Raw genomic sequence first — 21,112 nt, 5'->3', positions numbered from 1 at the left:
GGGTATTCTCTACTGCAGGGGACCCTGGAGCTTTTGTCGTGCAGGTTAGTATGTTATGAACAATAATGTTGGTTGGACGATACTGCCCGGCAATAACAGAACAGGAACATTATTACTTAGAATTAACAGAATAGAGAATCGTAAGACTTGTTAGTGCAAATTCTGACAGATAAAATGGCAAGTTATTATTCAAATCAGCAAAATGTGTCTCGTTCGAAAGCTAGCACTTTTAATTTGTCATGCCTATTTGAATATCATGACAGAAATTCATTATAAGTGGAATTAAAAGCAGACTTGAGTTTTTCGATTTAACGCAAAATGCTGATGAGTAGGCAGGTCCGTAATGTACTACAAGTGATTTCACAGTAATCAGGGCATGTAATGCCCTTTCACAACTAGCTGCTTAACACCATTTTGGTTTAAAATTACAGTGGTGAGATTTGGAAAAGAACAAATACTGCACATTGTGAAGGTGGGCAATGGAACTACAGTCTTTGGAATTAACTGGCCTACCTGCTGCATTGCACTTTAACTTTGTGCATACATTTGGTTATATGACTGCCAATTCACGCATATTCCCTCTGCAGCAGAGATAAATGCAAACATGTGAGCTGGACATATGTGTGTAGGTGTAGATAAGATGACTTACACCGTGACAGTACCTCAGAATCCTCTATTGATAACAATGAATATTCTTCATCTACTAAGAAAAAGTTCTTTGGGAAGCCCTCATCTAGAAGAATTTATACAGTGTGTCGTTCACAAACCAGGGAAGGGTTCTAAATGCCATGCATTAAACTCATCTTGCCCTCGCATAGAATGAGGATCAAGAATTGCATTGTCGTGAGGTTGACTCAACTTAGCGGGTAATAATAGTGAACCTCATTGTCATTGAAAATAGGAGGTTAAATGATGCTGCAACAGCTGTTGCTAAGCTTCAGAAGCGTCTGCACAGGCACAAGCTTCGCGTCCACACGTCTATCGGCATCTGTTTTCATCTATTAGTTCATTTTAGAAGTTACAATTTGCCAGACTGAAATTTCAGCAGCATGCAAATATTCTGTGAAATCAAGGCCATTCTAACGTCAGGATTGCTTTCGCAACCTAGTAACCAATCCTCGAAACTTTGGGTTGACTCCATTGATTGCATTAACCTTTGATTCTGGAGCAGTAATCGCGTGAAAGGTTTGATGCTTGCGATTCTGTTGAGATGCAACGAACGACAACGTTCGTGAAACTATTGTCCGAATTCATCAAGCCTGTGCTGGAACTATGAAGAATGTCCAATGCTGATTGTAGTTGGCCGTCGACGTTTTCCATCTGAAGCGCGAAAGTGCAGGTTAACTTCTACTCGCAGAACGTAGTTTCACTGGTCATTTAGGGACATTTTGCTTCTGAACAGTCTGTAAGTGTATCAATCACATTATCATCGCTGGAGTAAGACATTTATCTGGAATTTCTTCAGACGATCCGCGTGCACGACATCTGCGATCTGTGCATTGGGCTTCCCATATTTTAGTTGTTGCCTGCTTCTTTTTTGAGATTATGCGGAATGGACCAGAAATTTCGCCCGAAAGTTTGGAGTTCGCCTGGGTTCCTGTAACATAACAGCGTCCCCAACGTTCAGTGCGATAGGTTTAGCATGTTTATATGTTTTGATTATCATTCGGCGCGTGACGCCGCTAAACATGATCGTACTTAGTTATGAATTTCTGTAAAGACATGAATTTGTTTTGCCAAAATCATCCGTATTATATACTACCGGGTATGGCGCCTCTGTAAGGATGTCGTAAGGCAGCGTTTATCTGTACCATAGACAATATAGTGAGTGTTTGCCGTAGAAGCTAATGTAACCCATTTTATCGACGCTGCAACCTGCGACCAATCCTCCATGCGTATTGAAAACCACTAACAATTGGACGCAATGGCTTTCTAGGATTTCGATTGGTTCTTTCCAACAGGCCATTAGCCTATGAATGATAAGCTGTCACAAAAAGTTTGTTTTAAATTCCATATTGTGCTTTTATACAGTATGCTCTATTGGCTCATTCTTGAACTCTGTTCCATTATCAGAAGTAGAACTTTAGGCGTAGTATATGGACATATGAGATTCATCACTAATGCATAGGGCTACTGCTTTGGCCGTTTTGCTTTTTAGTGGGACCAAGACCTGAACCTGGAAAAATGATCCACACACACTAAGACCTTATCCTGATCCCTGATGACTCATTGGGAGCTGTAACACATCAACTTGTGACTGTATGTCCAAACGGACGGTCTGGTGTGAGATATTATGAGAATCAGGGCAGGTGATCCTGTTGATCCTTTATGTTGAGCACATGCCAAACAATTAGCTATGTGTAATTCTATGTCTTTCTTCAAAAGTGTTCCAAATACTTCTTTCATCAAATCCGCTAAGCATTTATCACGACACAGGTGACCTGCTTGTGGGACATCGTGGGCTGTCTCATTACTGCTTTGCCTGTGTGGCATAATTACGACTGTTTGAGACACATTACCCTCAGGAATTTTCTCGTCCTGTGGTATCTTATGTCGTAATTCCAACTGACTAGGAAAAATAGCAGGGAGTTTAACATCCTCGTCGATTCGAGCAAAATAATGACTGACCAATATGGGTCGCGTCGTTAACTCATCTTCCAGCTGCGAAGAGTGAATGCTGATGCAGGCATAACTGGTGCCTATATTTCGCGACCAGGCGTCGGCGACAGCAATTCGCCCTCCCAGGTAAAATACACAAATTCGGGGTCAAACTCTTGGTTGTCAGATACCCAGCGTGCTAATCTCTGCCTGATAGTTTCTGCCGCCGGAACAGTTCGGTATTTTAACACGCATGATCAATGCGCTTTCTGGTTATCTTTGGCAAAGATAATGTCTTTTGAACTTCCAGTGCCCACAACGGCTAACGTTTCTAAATGCGTCACCGAATAACGTGTTTCAGCATCGATTAGTTTGCGACTTGCAAATGCTATCCTCTAAACTTCCCACGCGTGTCTCTTGCATGAGCACTGCTCCGACTCCAATTCCGGAAGCATCAGTACAGAAGTGGTTGAGTGTGGTCTGGGAATGCTAGAACCGGGGCATTAGTTAGCCTTTGTCTTCAATGCCCGTAAACTTTCTTCGTGTTCAGCATCATATAACCTGCATCTTTTGAGCAACCTCGTTGGGGGCGATGCTAATGTTGCATAGTCCTTGATAAAGGAACGATAATATGAATAATCGAAGGCTACGCACGCGATCATTTTGAGGGTAGGGCCTTGGGGAACTGAGATACAGCTTTTTACTTTATCATTAACTTTATTATTGTATGCCCTCACCGTCGACTACATGACCAAGGAAATGGATTCTGGATTTTAAAACTCACTTTGAGAGTTTATTTTGAAGCCTGCTGTGGAAAGGATTTGGCAAACTTGCAGTTTTATCCAGATGGGAATCGACGTCATGGCTACTATTAGATCATCAAATAAGCGCAGACTGTGTTACCAATTAGTCCGGCAAACAGAGATGATGATCATTCTTTGAAAATGTTAGTGGGGCATTTCTGAGACCAAAATGGCATTCGTAGAAACTCAAAAGTGGCCTGAGGCGTGCTAAATGCCGTGATTTCTCGTATTTTTTTTTTTCATCAGTGGTATTTTATACCCACTAAACCAAATCTGGATTGCTAAATGCCGTATAACACCTAAGGATTGCAATATGTCGCTCAAGATAGGCATTGGGTACCTCTCAGGGGATTGTTTGATCAGTTACGCGCCTGAAATCATGACGGGCCATCCACCATCCTTTTTCCGGGACGAGATAATGGAGGCTATTAAGGGGAGTTTTAGTGTCTAATGACATTCTCATCTAACATACCCTGTACCATATCTTTACTACAGCGCGCTGGCTGTAAATTAGTCTATAAGCTGGTACGTAAATGGGGTTGGTTCCTTTCTTGCCCTTTATATATGATGGGATGTTAAATCTGTCTGACCTAGCGTTTCCCTGGCAAGGCTACTATATGTCATAATTACGGCAAGCAGCTCTAACAGGCGTGTCTTGCCCTGAGATGATCGATCACCTTAACATGTGGTAGCTACTTGATCTATCTGGCCAGTCAGTCTGTTGGCCCAATTGCAGCAATACCTCGAATTAAATTTATTTGGTTGCACTTCGACATTGTTGTATTATCAGAAAATCTTTAAAATAACGTCAACTTATTTAAGATTCGTGATATTGTGAAATTATGCCGCAATCCCGTAGACTTGTGTGTGTATATACAGCAGACATAGCTGATTCAAGGTCGCGGTGACTGGGTCCCAATGTTCGCAAAAATCCTGAGTGCAACAAACCGCCTTTAATGGTCACCACAGCTTCATCACAACACCATACCTCGAGAATGCAGAGACCATCCTCTCCAGGAGCCGGATGTTTCATCATCACTAGGGTGGGTTGTTCACGCCATACGAAAGAATTTTGTTGACAGGATGTTGATTGATGAGTAGTCTCAACAACTGCAGTCACGTCCTGTCACACCCTGGGCAGTGAACGAATCATTTGCAGAAACTAATGTTCACTTCAGCTCACAGGATTGTTGCGTTGGTGAATTCCTCATTCTGGTAATGGAGAGTACTCTTCAAAATTGCAGGTACTATCTTCCAACTCTTGCTGCTGTAATCACGCTGGGAAGGTGTGTGGTTGAGGTCGAGAGATATCTCTGACGCATGATCCGCCTTCCTCTTAATAGGATTGGTAGACAACACTTTCGTCCTAGCGGTGAGCATAGGTTCAGAATGACTCATTGCTGTGTAGGAAACACCTTTAAACGTAACACTATTATTACGTGGATGAACATCTATCATGTTCTTTCGAAGAGTTGGTAGACCAAGTAACCCGTCAGCTGGCAAATTGAACTGCTGAACTATATAAAAGTCAGCGTAGAAGGGCGTACCACGTCTTGAGAATCTGAGTGGTAACGTCACCATTCCTTTGATGCTCAGCTGAGTACCTGAAACTCCTTCGAGCTCAGCGTTACTAGGCCTCCATTTGAATTTGCGGTGAGGGAATTTACGTTGTAACTCGTGATATGATGTCAAGGCCAATACATTAGCGCAAGCACCTGTGTCTATATCAAGAGCCAATCTGCTATTATCCACTCTCACCGGCACTGACAACACTTCCACTTTTCTAAGCGCCGCTATTAATGAGGCCGCTATAGAAGTGCTGTGAGGAGGGGTGGGAACAACCCTATCTATCCCTCTCCGTGCTGTGGTGTGCGCTGGTCTTCCCCCTATGACTTGTCCTGGGGACGTTTCTGCTTGCGCCTATACGACACCTCCGTTTCACTTAGGTCCACTCCCCTAGCCTATATTAGTATATCGCACTCATGTGAACTATGAGATGTCGATTTGTGAAGAGCGCACCATTTGCGCGCTGTCTGGGTAGGAGGTGCTGCTTTGGCTACCTCACTGTTTGATCTTGAGAATGGCTTTGCACCGGGTGTGGCCTTAAAATTAGCACTATTACCTCGGAGCTGAAAACAATCTTCCATTACGTGGCCACGTTTATTACAATGTGCGCACCATAACGATGTTTTCTGTTTATATGTTAGGCGGGGAGGAGGGATCTGAGCTAAGTGTGTCGCATAAGGAGTCTGGAGGTGAGGCATCTGTGGCATCTGAGACAGCTGGGGTTGTGGTGACGTCACTGAGGGCTGTGCCAGTAAGGCGCCCGTAGCCTGGGGACAGAGCTTGTTTGCGTATTCCACCATATCCAAGGGTGGTTCATACTGTACTTCCTGTGCCCGGCTATATAAGGGAACACGGACGGAAAGAAGAAAACTTATTAGTTCTATCAATGTTTCCACATTTTCCGGTGGCATATCACCTCGTGAGTTGTACCAGCCTGATGACTGGAAGGTCGCTTGCATGTCCTGGCGAACCTCGCCCGCGATGTCAACAGCGTCAACGGGTGTTTCGTTTCGTATACCTGGAATACAGCGATCCAACCATCTGAAGATCCATTGCAGTTGGCCCAGCTGTGACCTACCCCCAAAAATCCCAATTAGCGTTCGCTTGAACTTTTCATAGTCAGGGCTTTGTAAACCAAACGCATTTAAACGACTGCCTGCATAGGAACCCTGCGTTATATGGGAACGTACATATGCTTTCTTTTCTTCGTCAGTCGTTATGTGACTATTGCGCATGCTATCTTCACATGCACGAATAAAATGTGCGACCCTATAATCGTCTTGTCCCGTGAAATTTCGAACATAATCGCCGCGCTGCATGATATTAATAACATTATCAGCTTTAGGTGTGGTAGTAGTACTGGTGTGAGGGTTAGAGGACGCCATTGTAGTGTTAGTATTAAGCAAGTTAGTATTCTTACCCTTAACCGAAGGCTGGGTTAATAAGGTTGTTACCGATTTAGCAACAGACACACTATCACCTGTAACAGGGGTAACTGCTTTAGTATACTTAGGTGAGGTACTATAGTGATTACCAGACCGTAGGGTACGACGGTTTAAGTCGTCAAATGATTCGTCAATAACTTTCTCACTACTTCCTACCGAATCATTTAACTGTGTTCCATACTCAAAATCTATGTCAGTCTGGGCTTGATCATCGATGAGTTGGTTATCAGCAAACAGTTGCGCTAGGCGTTCGATTTCATCTACATTAGACATGGGAAACTTAGAAATTATCTATTAGCCCCCTTGGGTCAATGAATACTTAACAGTAAGTAGATCACTTGCCTCTCATTTACAAGACAAATGAATATGAATTGTAGTTAATTATTAAACTATCAATAAGAAGACAGACACTTACAAACTACTGTAAATTATAGGATTTTCCCATCAAACACAACCTCCTCCCACAACACAAAACCTCCTTCCCACCACACACAACCTCCTCCCACCACTCAAAACCTCCTCCCACCACATACAACCTTCTCCCCCACCACACATCCCACCACACACACACCTCCTCCACACACCCCTCCCTCCCCACACCCCTCCCTCCCCACACAACCTCCTCCCCACACACACAACCTCCTCCACCACACACACCTCCCTTCCCACACACACAACCTCCTTCCCACCCTCCCACCACACACAACCTCCCTCCCACACACACACCCTCCCTCCCACCACACACAACCTCCTCCCCACACACAACCTCCCTCCCACCACACCACCTCCCTCCCACCACACAACCTCCCTCCCCACCACACACCCACCCCTCCACCACACTCTCCTCTCACCACCAGCCTCCCTCCCACCACACACAACTTCCCTCCCACCACACAATCTCCTTTCACCACACACACAACCTCCCACCACACATTCTCCTCTCACCACACAACCTCCTCCCACCACACACACAACTTCCCTCCCACCACACACTCTCCCTCTCACCACACACAACCACCCTCCCACCACAAACACCTCCTCCCACCACACACAACCTCCTCCCACCACACAACCTTCGTCCCTGCCTCCACACACCCCACCCCTCCTCCCCACCACACACAATCTCCTCCCCCACCTCCTACCACCACACCCTTCTCCCACACACACACCACCTTCCCACCCACAACCTCCCTCCCACACACCTCCTCCCACCACACACAACCTCCTTCCACCACCCCAACCTCCCACCACACACACACCCCTCCTCCCACCCACACAACCTCCTCCCACCACACACACAGCCTCCTACACACACACAACCTTCTCCCCACACACACTGCCTCCTTCCCACCACACAACCTCCTTCCCACCACACACAACCTCCTTCCCACAAACCTCCTCCTCCTACACAAACCTTCTTCCCACCCACAACCTCCTCCCACCACAAAACCTCCCTCCACCACACCCTCCCTCCACCTTCTCCCCACCACACCACCTCCTCCCTACACACAACCTCCCTCCCACCACACAAACCCTTAACCCATACACAACCTCCTACCCACACAACCTTCTCCCCACACACACCACCTCCTTCCCACCACACACACAACCTCCTTCACCCACAAAACTCCTCCCCCAACCTCTCTCCTACCACACACAAACCTCCCTCCCACCACTCAAAACCTCCTCCCACCACATACCCTCTCCCCACCACACACAACCTCTCCCACCACACACCCATCCCTCCCACCACCTCCTTCCACCACACATTCTCCTCCCCACACACCTCCTTCCCACCACACACAACCTCCTCCCACACACACAACCTCCTCCCACCACACACAACCTCCTCCACCACACAACCTCCTCCCACCACACAACCTCCGTCTCACCACACACAACCTCCTTCCACCACACCCTCCACACACACCCTCCTTCCCACCACACACCCTCCCTCCACCACACACCCAACCTCCCTCCACACACACCCCTCCCTCCCACCACCTCCTCCTCCACCACACAAGCCTCCCTCCCACCACACACCAACCTCCCTCCCACCACACACCTCCCTCCCACCCACCCCTCCCACCTCTCCCTCTCTCACCGACCTCCCTCCCACACACAACTTCCTCCCACCACACACAATCCCTTTCACCACACAACCTCCCACCACACATTCTCCCTCTCACCACACACAACCTCCCTCACCACACACACAACTTCCCTCCCCCACACTCCCTCCCCTCTCCCCACACACCTCACCCTCCCACCACAAACTAACCTCCCTCCCACCACACACAACCTCCTCCCCACCACACACAACCTTCTGTCCCACCAACACACACCCTCCCTCCCCACCACACACACTCCTCCCACCACACACAACCTCCCTACACACACACAACCTTCTCCCCCACCACACACCACCTCCTTCCCCACCACACAACCTCCCTCCCCACACCAACCCTTCCACCACACACACAACCTCCTGCACCACCCACAACCTCCTTCCTCACCCTCCCCTCCCACCACACACAACCTCCTCCACCACACACAACCTCCTACCACCACACAACCTTCTCCCACCACACACTACCTCCTTCCCACCACACACCCTCCTTCCCACCACACAACCTCCTTCCACAAACCTACCTCCTCCCAACAAAATTCTTCCCACCACACCTCCTCCTCACCCTCCCACCACACACACCCCTCCCTCACCACAGCCTTCTCCCACACACCACCTCCTCCCACCACACACAACCTCCCTCCCCACCACCACACAGCCTCCTCCCACACACACAACCTCCTCCCCACCACCTCTTCCTCCTCCTCACACAACACCTCCCACCACACAACCTCTCTCCTACACAACCTCCCTCCCACCTCAAATTCCCTACATCCCTATACACACAACCTCCTCCCACACACACACCTCCTCCCCTGCAACCTCCTCCCACCACACCACTCTCCCACCACACAACCTCCCTCACCACACAACCTCTCCACCACACAACCTCCTCCCACACACACAACCTCCCTCCACCACACACAACCTCCTCCCACCACACACAACCTCCTGTCTCACCACAACCTCCCTTCCAACATACCTCCCTCCCACACACAACCTCCTTCCCACCACACCTCCTCCACACCTCCTTCCCCCACACAACCTCCCTCCTACCACACACAACCCTCCACCACACACACCTTCCTCCCACACACAACCTCCCCTCCCACACACACCTCCTCCCACACCCAACCTCCCTCACGACACCACCTCCCTCCCACCACACAGCCTCCTCCCACCACACACCCAACCTCCTCCCACACACACAACTCCCTCCCCTATACCCTCCTCCTCCCCATCCACCTACCCTCCCCACCACACCATCTCCCTCTCACCACACACACAACCTCCCTCCCCACACACACCCACCTCCACCACACACTCTCCCTCTCCACACACAACCTCATTCCCACCACACACAACCTCCTCCACCACACACAACCTCCCTCCCACCACACACAACCTCCCTCCCACCACACTCCTACCACACACAACCTCCTACCACAACCTTCCCCACCACACAACCTCCCTCCCACCACACACAACCTCCTTCCCACACACAACCTCCTCCACCACACACAACCTACCACCCACACAACCTCCCTCCTACACAACCTCCTCCACCACACACCCTTCCTCCCACACACACAACCTCCCTCCCACCACACACAACCTCCTCCCACCACACACCATCCCTCCCATCACACACCTACCTCCCCACACTATCTCCTCTCCTCACCCACCCCTCTCACCCCAACTTCCTTCCCACCACACACCTCCCTCCCCCACTCCTCTCACACCACCTACCTCCCTCCCACACACACCTCCACCACCACACACAACCTCCCTCTCACCACACACAACTTCCCTCCCACCACACACACCCTCCCTCCCACCACACACAACATCTCCCCCACCAAACACACCCTCCCAACACTCATACCGTCCCCCAGGCACCATACAGTTTCCTCCTGTAAACACCCGCTGTAAGTTTTCAATTTTTACACCAAGTTGAATTTTTCTAGTGACTTTTTTGCCAACTCCTCCTTATTTATTTTTTTCTTTTCCTTTACGTGACTAATTATCCCTTGCCGTTTTTCCTTCTCCGTATCTCTGTTTCTCTTTTGTTCTTATATATATTTTTTCGTCTGCTTGCAACTTTTGACATCATTCTCATAATTATAAAATCATTAATTTATTCGCCTCTCTCTACGTCTCTGCACCTTATTGTCACCTCAGACTACATACACCTTTACTATACCTGTCTCTTCCTCCTACTCCATTCCTCTTATCAAAGTACCTCCACTCATCCTTCTCACCTTCTCTACTCCAATCCTCCTCCCATTGTATCTCCATTCCTCCAGTCTCCTCCTCTCCTCCACTTTCACTTGTTCTCCTAATATAATTTCTTCCAATATATCTCCACTGTTCTATTCTCCTGAACACTCCACCTCCACTCCATCTTCACTCTGTCTCCACTCCTCTTTCCCTCTTTCATTCTTCTAGACCGGCTTGCATCATTCTTACTCTCCTTCCTTCTTTCAGCTTTCATTTCCCTATTCCACTGTGTGTGTGTGTGTGTGTAATAATAATAATATTAATAATAATAATAATGAACGGTTTATTAATAGAGTTGCAGCCGGTGGCTGAACATATACAGACTTACATTTGATTTAGACATAATGATATAATATGCATTGAATACATTTACAGGGCTGTGTGTGTGTGTGTGTGTGTGTGTGTAATAACAATAATAATTAACGGTTTATTGAAAGAGCATGGCAGCCAAAAGGCCGAAATATACAGTTACATAATTGGGGAATGGGTCACCTGATTGACAAATAATATACACGTAACATAAGTGATACAAATATGATATATAATAACTATGTGGGAAGAAGGTCATACTACAGGGCATTTCAACTTAGTGACAGTGCAAAAGGGTTAGAGTGACTGGGTGTGGATACACTGGTTGATTACGAGTTATTAGTAATTTTCACACTGGTTGGGAGAGGGCTGTTCTTATTGTGATCAGTATGTGCTCGTATGGGCTGGATGCGTTTGTGGTGTTCAACGGCAATTCGCTGAAATGGGATTTCGGGTGGTAGTAGGAACAGGTGTCGAGGATAGTGTAGAAGCTTCTCACCAAATTTGCAGATGAGGTCTTGGTGATGCTCAGAGAGAGCCGAGAGAGTCAGTGTGTTGAGCGCTTCTTGATATGTTGAGTAGGAAGGGTAGAGAATAATTTTGCATGCCCTCTTTTGCACTTTTTCTAGGTGCTTACATTGTGTGGCATTTAAGGAGGAAGACCAGGCAGGGGTAGCGTAGGTGAGCTTGGGAAGTATGATTGTTCAGTAAACACTGAGGAACTCGGGCGCACGAACTCCGTGGGACTTGAGTCGGCGGAGGAGGTAGAGACAGAAACTGGAGGATTTGACATCTTCTCTGACGTGTGCTTTCCAATTTTGTTTGTTATCTATAGTGACGGCGAGGAGCTTAGTGGACTCTACAACCTGGAGTGTGTTGGGACCTGAAGTAATGGAAGGGGGTGGGACAACGTCGGAGGAGAGGTTGATGTGCATAACCATGGTTGATGGTGACGTGGTTGTTGGTGGCCCAATTTTGGAGACTGCTCAATAAATCGTGGAGGGCGGTGTAATCGGAATCCGAGTTGTTGACTCTGATTCCAATAGTGGAGTAGTCGACATATTTCCAACGAGCAAGGGTTTCTCTTAGGGCATCATTGATATGCATAAGGAAGCAGAGCGGTCCTATCTTGGTGCCTTGGGGAACGCCACAGGCGAGTGACTGAAAAGTGGGGACAGCCCCTCGGAAGCGTATGGCATCGCGTCGATTACTAAGGAAGTCTGTAAGCCATGGATTAAGACTTCTTCGAAACCTGAAGTCGATAGCTTTGTTGATGATTAATTTGTGGTAGACTAGGTCAAATGCTTTGGTTAAGTCAATAAAGGTGACAGCCACAGACGTTTTTCTTTTTCCAGATGGCTGTATATGTAGTCGAGAAAGCTGACAAGACAGTGAATGGTGGAGGAAGTTTTCATATTGACAAAATGCTGAGTATCTATGGCGCTTGCAGTATCAGGATAAGCCAAGACAAACACGAAACTTTCACAGATTAAGTTAGATATTGGGGTGAGGGTAATGGGTCATAGCTCATTTAGGGATTGTGAGCAGGTTGACTTGGGCACTGGTGACATATATGAGGTTTTCCAGTCAGCTGGAGCTCTTGCTTGGCTAAGGGAATCATTGTTGATGGAGACAGTTCCGGGGAGAACTCAGTGTAGAGTTTCATTGGGAAGTCAATAGGGGTGGTGGAGCGCTTTAATTTCATCTTATCCAGACGTTTTGCTACTACGAATTCTTCTACTAAGTCAGTAGAAGAGCGTCTGGCTTATAGTTGCGAAATAGTTGTTTGATTGCTCAGCTGCGTCACATTTCGTGAGGTGACTAAGGAAGGGGAGGGGGTGTGTCTTATTGTTTAGTCCACAGACTTGTTTAAGTTTACCATACCACTAACTGATGTTTGTGTGCTTCAGGTGTTGCAATTTGGTTGGGTATTGAGACTTCTTTGCATTACGTATTTCGCGGATGACTTGGTTGAGAAGAGACCTGCATCGGTTGCGGTCATGAGATGAACGGCGCTGTCTCTCTGTGGCATAAGTCTTCTTATCCGAGGTGTGATCCAGGGCAAGTCAGCTTGGTATGATCTGACGGACTTCTCGGGGAAGAAGTGGTGGTGAGCTTCCGTGGTGATGTTGGTATAATTTATCCATTTGGTGTCCACGTCATCCACACGAAGTACTTCAGTCCAGGGGTGGTGAGCTATCCGCTGCCCGAAGAGACGCACTGCAAAGACAGTAATCGGCCTGTAGGTCTTGATGTAGGGTCTCTGCACTTAGCTGGTAGTGGCAGCTGGAGACCAGAGCACTGATAGGTGTATGGTACACCCAGGAGGAGGCATTGGTACTGGTTGGTACTGGTCGGCTAAGTCAGTTAAGATAAGGTCAAGGGTATTTTGACAGTGTGTGTGTGAATTGAGTTGAAACAGTTTAGCCAGAAAAATGCAGATACAGAGTTTATAATAATAACAGTGTCAATTTTGTTATAACTCCTGCATAATACTAGCTTGGCACATGGGTACCTAACTCTGAGATGGTCTGAGGCGGTAATGAGGTGATTGATAAGAGTGTCTCTGGTGGGTGAGCGAGGTGGATGGTATTCAAGACAGTAAATGATAGAAGCAGTCTGGCGCGAGTGTCACGTGGCACGACACGTACCCATAATACTTCCACATCAGCTGGGACTAAAACATCTAGGCGTGGCGGGCGTAGTTCATCTTGAGAGAAGTTAAGTTAAGTTTAACAAATTTACTGACAAAGCTTGTAGTACAGTTTGCCTATTCTGAGTAATTCAGTCAGGTCTTGACACTGAGGGTGGTATCACTTCTCACTGCCGCGCAGGACCGAGGTTCATACACAAAGAAATACAACATATTGATTTGCAGCTATATATATATAGAAGTCAGATTCATGTGGGCAATGTCACTGTTCACTGCCATGCAGGACAGAGGTTCGTACACAAAGAAATACATCATATTGATTAGCAGTATATGTACTGTAGGTCAGTGGTTCACATACATTGGACGCCATATTCTAATTGAAGACTAATCAGTGTGGGCTAGCAAATTTGGGATAAACAGCAATAATGTCCTCAAGCACACCTGATTCAATGTAGTAATTAAAAAGTTCAAGATACAATAAGTCAGGTGGCCTGATGTCTTTGACAGTGTCACAATCAATAATATAGTATTCAGGTGTATGCTTTAAAGGTTTATCACAAAGAGAGAAGAGAGCAACGCCCTCTCCACGTCCACATGAGCGAAGGTGATGAAAGAGTTGATATCCCTCAATGTGGCACGTTTCAGGAATAATTTGCCAAGCTTCACACACGGCAACGACGTTGGCAGGGAATGATTGGACTGTGGTTACCAGTTCGTCAAATTTAGTAGCTAAGGAAGTGAAGTTGGAGAGCAGTAAAGAGGGGAGACCGTACCATATTCGAGGAACTTCAGTGTATTGGTACGGTCTGTCAGGGGTAGGTTTCTCTGGTTTCCTAGTGGAGGTAATGATCCTAATGGGCTTTTGTTTATGATGGCGCTTTGAGGGCCACTGACATTGGTAGACATCTGTTAATATTTGTCTAGTCGTAAACACCGCAAGTCCTTGTCTCGGGTACTTAAGGGGTCGCCGACACAGTACCCACTGTAAATGTAAACACCGCGGTGGTCCTTGTCACTGGCACTTTGAGGGTGATCGACTAAGTGCCCACGGTCTGGTATTACAATGCTGCGTTTTTCCTTGTAATACACTATCGAATCAATGTTTGGTAACCAATCATTGCAATGATCACTTGAATGCTTTGCTGATAAATCCCGGTGTAGTGAGGTTGGTAGGAAGGTGGGATATAACAGGGGAGGGGTCAGGGCCAACCTCAAGGCACTTGAAAACTTTCACCAGCGTAGTTTACGTTCCATCCTCTGAGTTCTCTGGGAAGACAAGAGGACAAACGCCAGTGTTCTCGCTGACACCAACTGTAAAAGCATCGAGGCTACCATTATCCATGAACAACTACATTGGGCTGGCCATGTTACCCGCATGGACGACAGTAGACTGCCAATGCAGCTACTTTACAGTCACCAAACGAATAGTAAATGTAACCCTGGCGGGCAACTGAAAAGGTATAAGGATAGTCTTAAGACAAACCTGAAAAAGTGTCAAACCAACCCCATCACCTGGGAGACGATTACTCCACACCGTAACGCTTGGATGATCACCACAAGAGGTGTCAATACCTTCGAATTAACCCGACTGCTAACTGAGGCAGACAAGCGCCAGCGCCGGAAAGACGCTGCCGCCGCCCCTCCTGCACTAGATGAAGCCATCCACATGTGCAACTTCTGTGAACGATGGTGCCGGTCCCGTATCGGCCTCTTTAGTCACATTAAAACTCACCAACCTAGGTGACATCCCTAATAACTCATATCATTGTATCATAGCTGGATGATCGTCATACTCGATTCCGAGTGACAGCAAAGTAGTAGTAGTAGTAGTAGTAGTAGTAGTAGTAGTAGTAGTAGTAGTAGTAGTAGTGTGTGTGTGTGTGTGTCTGTCTGTCTGTCTGTCGGTCTGTCTGTTTTTAAGATTGTTGGTAACTAAAGGTTAGTGTTGTCTGTATATGTTACGCTCGTTATCATTTACCACTATAAACACAAACAATATTTTGATTGACGTGTTCAATTGTTGTCAGCAGTGTTTTGTGTTTTCACGTGATCTGCTTCATTTTTTTATGTGTTTATGTGTTCTGGGTTAGTTTTTTTGTTCATGTGATCTGCTTCATTGTTTTGTATGTTCACCTGATCTGCTTTAGTCAGTAAACGGAGCATCACAAACAACGAGACGCTATGTTCGAATGTTATATTTTGAGGTTGTGTTGTGTTGTTTTTGTTGTGTTGTGTTGTGTTGTTTTTGTTGTGTTGAGTTGTTTTTTTGTTGTGTTGTGTTGTGCAGTTTTATGTTGTGTTGTGTTGTGTTGTGTCGTCATACGTTGGTAAACCTTCTGTTATTATTGTTATATTCTGTTATATAATTATGTAATACTTAACATCCATTATATTTTTAAAATATTTTTTCTTCTTAGGTGATCAGAAAGATAAGACAATGTTGTGTTTATGAAGAAAATCCGTAAGATGTGTAACTTAAGTGAAGATATTATTTTTCTAGAGTAATGATGATAGTGGCAAGTGATATTGTACGAAAAATAGTGAGTTTGTTGTGTTGTGAGTAGTGGTGTGGTGCTCAGAGTACAGCTGGCACCCAGATCACCACAACCTATGTTGGCACCCAGTGGGTCACCAAGACTCATGCTGGTGTTGAGAGGGCCACTCAGACTCATGCTGGAACCTATGGGGTAATACATGATACTTGAGTCCCTCTGACGTTTAAGGTGATCATAGTAAAGTTGCCACAACAAAGGTAGTTATACCGTTAACAAAACTGAGAGTGAGAACACCATGGATGGAGGTGGTGGATGTTCATCGCCTTGCCACAGCTCGCCCAGGAGAAGGAAGAAATCACCTTTGTCTTCTTCCTCTTCATCACACACGTCGTCCTCGTCTTCATGGAGTCATGAGGAGGGCTACGAGGCTGAGGACCCGCCGCCCACTTGGCTGTACATGACGGTGTGGGTGGCAGGGGTCCTCGTCTACCTCAATGGGCTGACGGGCGACTTTGTGCACGATGACGTCAGCGCCATCAAAACAAACCCAGACGTGGTGGGAACTAACCCGCTGTCTCATGTGTTCTTCAACGACTACTGGGGCAAACCCATGTCTGATCCTCTCTCTCACAAGTCTTACCGCCCCTTCGTCATCCTAACTTTCAGGTAAGTTCCCTTCCTCATTATACATTAAACTATTCACCTTCACAGGAGTATTGAGTTTATGAATACATTTTATGACTTTCTGTATGTTGTCTCCCTCAAGTACCGTAAATAATATTTTTCATATCTTCTTACTACACACGAAGTACATAAAGCTGTTTCAATGATTAGTGTACTTAGAGAAGGCAATGAAAATATAAAATAGTTTTCCGGAAAATTAGACTCACAAAGACATCAAAGTTAAAAAAAAAGTTAATAAGTAAAAAATCTACAGTAGTCATTCAGCAGAATAATTTTTAATTTCAAGTTTTCATCGGTGAGAGATTAAACGATTTCTGAGAATATTGACTATGCCCGCACGGTATGGGTGGAGTCTATATATCTGTGTTGTCTGTCTGTCCATGTAGCCTACTGATGGACACTAAAGATTCCATCTATCTATAAGGTACAAGAGCATTACTGTACTTAGTGAAGTGTTTTGTGTTGTTCCTGACTTTTGTGTATCACATTACCGAGGGCATGAAGGCCACAGTCTGTTTAAGGGCACGGGCAATTTTCTTATTTATTATTATGATCATGCTTCTTCTTCAGTAGTATTGGTAGAAGAGAACATGTGGAGGAGGCTTGAGTCCATCGAAGTGTGAAGTTATACACAGCTGATGGTGTGGGTGACACACACACACACACACACACACACACACACACACACACACACACACACGCTCACAAACAAACACACACGCACACACATAAGCACGCACACTTTCACACGTAAATACACACACACACACATAAAACACACACACACACATACACACACACATACACACAAACAAACACACACGCACACACATAAGCACGCACACTTTCACACGTAAACATACACACACACACACACACATACACACACACACGCACACACATAAGCACGCACACTTTCACACGTAAATACACACACACACGCATAAAAACACACACACACACACACATACACACAAATACGCACACACATAAGCACGCACACTTTTACACGTAAATACACACACACACACACACACACACACAAACACACACACACACATAAACACACACACACACATATACACACACACATACACACAAACAAACACACACGCACACACATAAGCACGCACACTTTCACACGTAAATACACACACACACACACACACACACACACACATTACCCTGCCTCGTTTACTAAGCGATAGTCAAAATACAAGATGAGTCGTCAGATGATTAACCTTTCACAGGCTTTGATTAGGTTGTTCAATATTAGCTAAACATTACCTATATGCATTACCAGTGAGTCAACCTCATGCTTATACCGGCACAAAGGAAGATTAATTAAGACAACAACTCTAAGACATTTTTCTTAGTACAGTACAAACATAACACGACGAGGATGACCTTATATTGGACGAGAGGGAGGAAGGAGACTGTTGCTTCAGTATTGGTTTCAGCCGTGGTATTCCCTCCTTCTGAATTATTTGGCGACGGTTACAGCTGGCGAGGGTTCCAGCTGCCAGCTGTTCTACCACTGGCTATTAATGAATAACAAACGTCTTTGACCCTCAGTAACTACTGTTCTACCTGACCCTCTAACATTGTATTTTCCCACGGCCAGCCGCGTACGCCTCTAAGTAACAGTCAACAAAGCGTCACCAGTAACGATGGTCTTATGACATAGATGTAAACAATGAGACAGATACAGCAGTATCTTCTTGCTCCAACAAACTGAGCTTAACCCTTAGCCGCGATGCAGCAAGTGCTGAGCAGCAACAGCAACATTGCTACTTTCCTCTACGTGTCATCACAATACTGTGTACAGTGGCCGTAGCTACGGGAGGCACTTGTGAGCCACGATTAAGAACTATCACTGATGTCAGGTGAATTGCCAGGGTGGTGTCAAGGATTATGGCAACATTCTCTCACCACCTGGAAGACTCACAGGGAGATTCAGCACCGCTCTATTAACTGCCGACTACTGCTACTGTGGCGAGAATAACATGGCTGTCAACATCTACACATGAGGTTATCTTTGATCACTTATAAAACTCATCAAGACATATAGCAAAGATCTGGCCGCGCTTGATGCCGCTAGACACTTGAAGACACTGTACTGACACTGTAGTCTCACACTAATGTTCCTCGTCGCGTCTGTGATGACTTATATAATCTCAATACGAGGAATAATAAGATCAAACAAGTTAATCTACTTCGTGTTTATGTAAATGCCAAGTTACACCCGGTAAGATTTATCGGAGCACCTGAATATTAAGCAACCGACTTATTTCACCTTAAGAATAACCTAACCTAACTAAACGTAACGTAACTTAACCAAACCTAACACAACCCCCGCCCACTCCCCCACCTCAGGTAGTGTTAGGCTATTTAATCATTGGGTGAAATAAGCTGGAGGGAGGGGGGCGGGGCAATCGTAATTAATTGAAATACCTGGGAAAGAAAGGTCACGGGATGGATTATTCCCATAAGAAGAGTGTTGACCCATGGAAGATGTTCACACATTACCCCAGTAATAATAAAGATTACCTGACACGCCTACACATCTGGACGACTTAATAACAACTGTCCCTGAGTGCTACTATAGCACCTAACCTAACCTAACCTAACCTAACCTAACCTATCTTGTAGACCGCACGCTATAGTAGCACTTGTTCCTCTCTGTCTGTCAGGTTCACCTCATCTTGAGAAGATTTATATCCGGTGTGATTAGTTTTTGATTCTGGTTGATGGTATCTACATTATCTCTTGTCTTGGGCTAGTGCCCGAGACAACAGCGTTCAGCGTGTGGGTGAGCTGTGCATTGCACCTGAGTGATATTCAAAGCCAATTGTAATTCAACCGTTAGGGCTATATATTGCACTTTGGACTTCACTTTCTGAGCTTCATGTTACAAGAACGCATGTGCAAATATGACGCACCTGAGTCGTCAACATCACTGAAACGCTTACTCGATTTCACCTTCAAGGCAAGCCAACGCCAGCGACTGCTTTCGAAGACGCCAATTACATACAGTAAATTCAACGCAGCATAACATAAATATGCCTAGGAAGATGTAACGCAGCATGGTCTTCAACGTGAACACGAAAACAAAAGCCATAGCGAATTCACCGCGAAATCAACAGTCTGATATTGCAAGTACCAGTAACTGCCAAATTAAATACAAAGTTATGCGTAAAGTTTCGATAGTCACAGAAAAAGGATAAAATAAAAATAAAAAGTTGTAACAATAAGAAGGGAAGTGAACGATACGGAGATGAAGCCATGAAGTACAGCGATAAGTGAAGGCTGTTGAAATAACGCTATAAATAATTGAATGAACGATGTCAATTGAAAATAATCATATGTGATTATTCTAATATTATTTATTATAAAATCAAGTTTGTATCGTGGGTTCGTATTTTATGTATATTTTATGTACTGTTTATATTAATGTCATTTCGTGAATATTTTTATATCGCGTAAAATAGTAAATAAGTTTTCCATTATTTACTGTGATTATATAATGACTAAATTATCTGGATATTGGCTCTCACATTATAACATTGATAACTGAATAATTAGTTAATAATTTAATGAATAATGAGTCATTAATAATCGAACATATAATTAAGAAAAATGACATTCAATGATTAAATGAGAAATTACTAAAGGTAATTACATGAATAATTCAGTGAAGAATTTAATGGCCATATGATGATTGGACGAGAGAATCAGGACACAGTGATTGGTAATAATGATCATAGCGACGAGGCTCTCAGAGAATTGGTCACTCATGTACAGCTCAGCGTGAGTTACTTGAGTGACACCACACCACCTGGTAACACCATTATGGTGCAGTATGAATGAGTGAGTGACAGTGACTGTTGTTTCCACACGTGGTAGTACACTTAGTGAGGGATTTGTACACCTGGTAAAGGTCTTGTACACTTGGTGGGAGAGTTGTACAGCTGGTGAGGGAATTGTACATCTAATGGGAGAGTTGTAAACCTAGTGGGACAGTTGCATACCTATTGAGGAAGCTGTATACCTAGTGGGACAGTTGTACACCTGGTAGGACAGTTTTACAACTGCTGGGACAGCTGTACAGTTGGTGACTCGTCCGTAGATGTTGACATGAAGGACCTCAC

General features: G+C 45.5%; 2 protein-coding genes across 2 annotated transcripts in view; one reads left to right on the top strand and one right to left on the bottom strand.

The window, feature by feature from the left end:
• LOC121878180 (keratin-associated protein 10-4-like) overlaps positions 1-16,454 on the bottom strand; it is a 63,642-nt gene extending 47,188 nt beyond the window's left edge. The window contains exon 1 of the mRNA XM_042384222.1: positions 16,367-16,454. Within this exon, the coding sequence (XP_042240156.1) occupies positions 16,367-16,454 (88 nt within the window). The remainder of the gene's footprint in view (positions 1-16,366) is intronic.
• Positions 16,207-20,831, top strand: LOC121878179. Its single transcript, XM_042384221.1, has 3 exons — positions 16,207-16,943; positions 18,713-18,847; positions 20,657-20,831. Exons 1-3 carry the CDS (start codon positions 16,573-16,575, stop codon positions 20,829-20,831), a joined length of 681 nt encoding a protein of 226 aa, XP_042240155.1. The 5' UTR covers positions 16,207-16,572.
• The last annotated feature ends 281 nt before the right edge of the window (positions 20,832-21,112 follow it).

Source organism: Homarus americanus, unplaced genomic scaffold (assembly GCF_018991925.1).
Source record: "Homarus americanus isolate GMGI-L3 unplaced genomic scaffold, GMGI_Hamer_2.0 scaffold45562, whole genome shotgun sequence".
Classification (NCBI taxonomy): Eukaryota; Metazoa; Arthropoda; class Malacostraca; order Decapoda; family Nephropidae; genus Homarus; species Homarus americanus.
Note: the sequence above shows the minus strand (reverse complement) of the source record. Positions and strands in the feature narration are given on the sequence as shown.

What these genes read in the sequence shown, in the direction of transcription:
- LOC121878179 (XM_042384221.1), top strand. Translation starts at nt 16,573, where the DNA reads ATGGATGGAGGTGGTGGATGTTCATCGCCTTGCCACAGCTCGCCCAGG. An exon ending in TTCGTCATCCTAACTTTCAG is followed by an intron (nt 16,944 to 18,712) that starts GTAAGTTCCCTT and finishes CTTAACCCTTAG; the next exon opens with CCGCGATGCAGCAAGTGCTG. An exon ending in AGAACTATCACTGATGTCAG is followed by an intron (nt 18,848 to 20,656) that starts GTGAATTGCCAG and finishes TGAATAATTCAG; the next exon opens with TGAAGAATTTAATGGCCATA.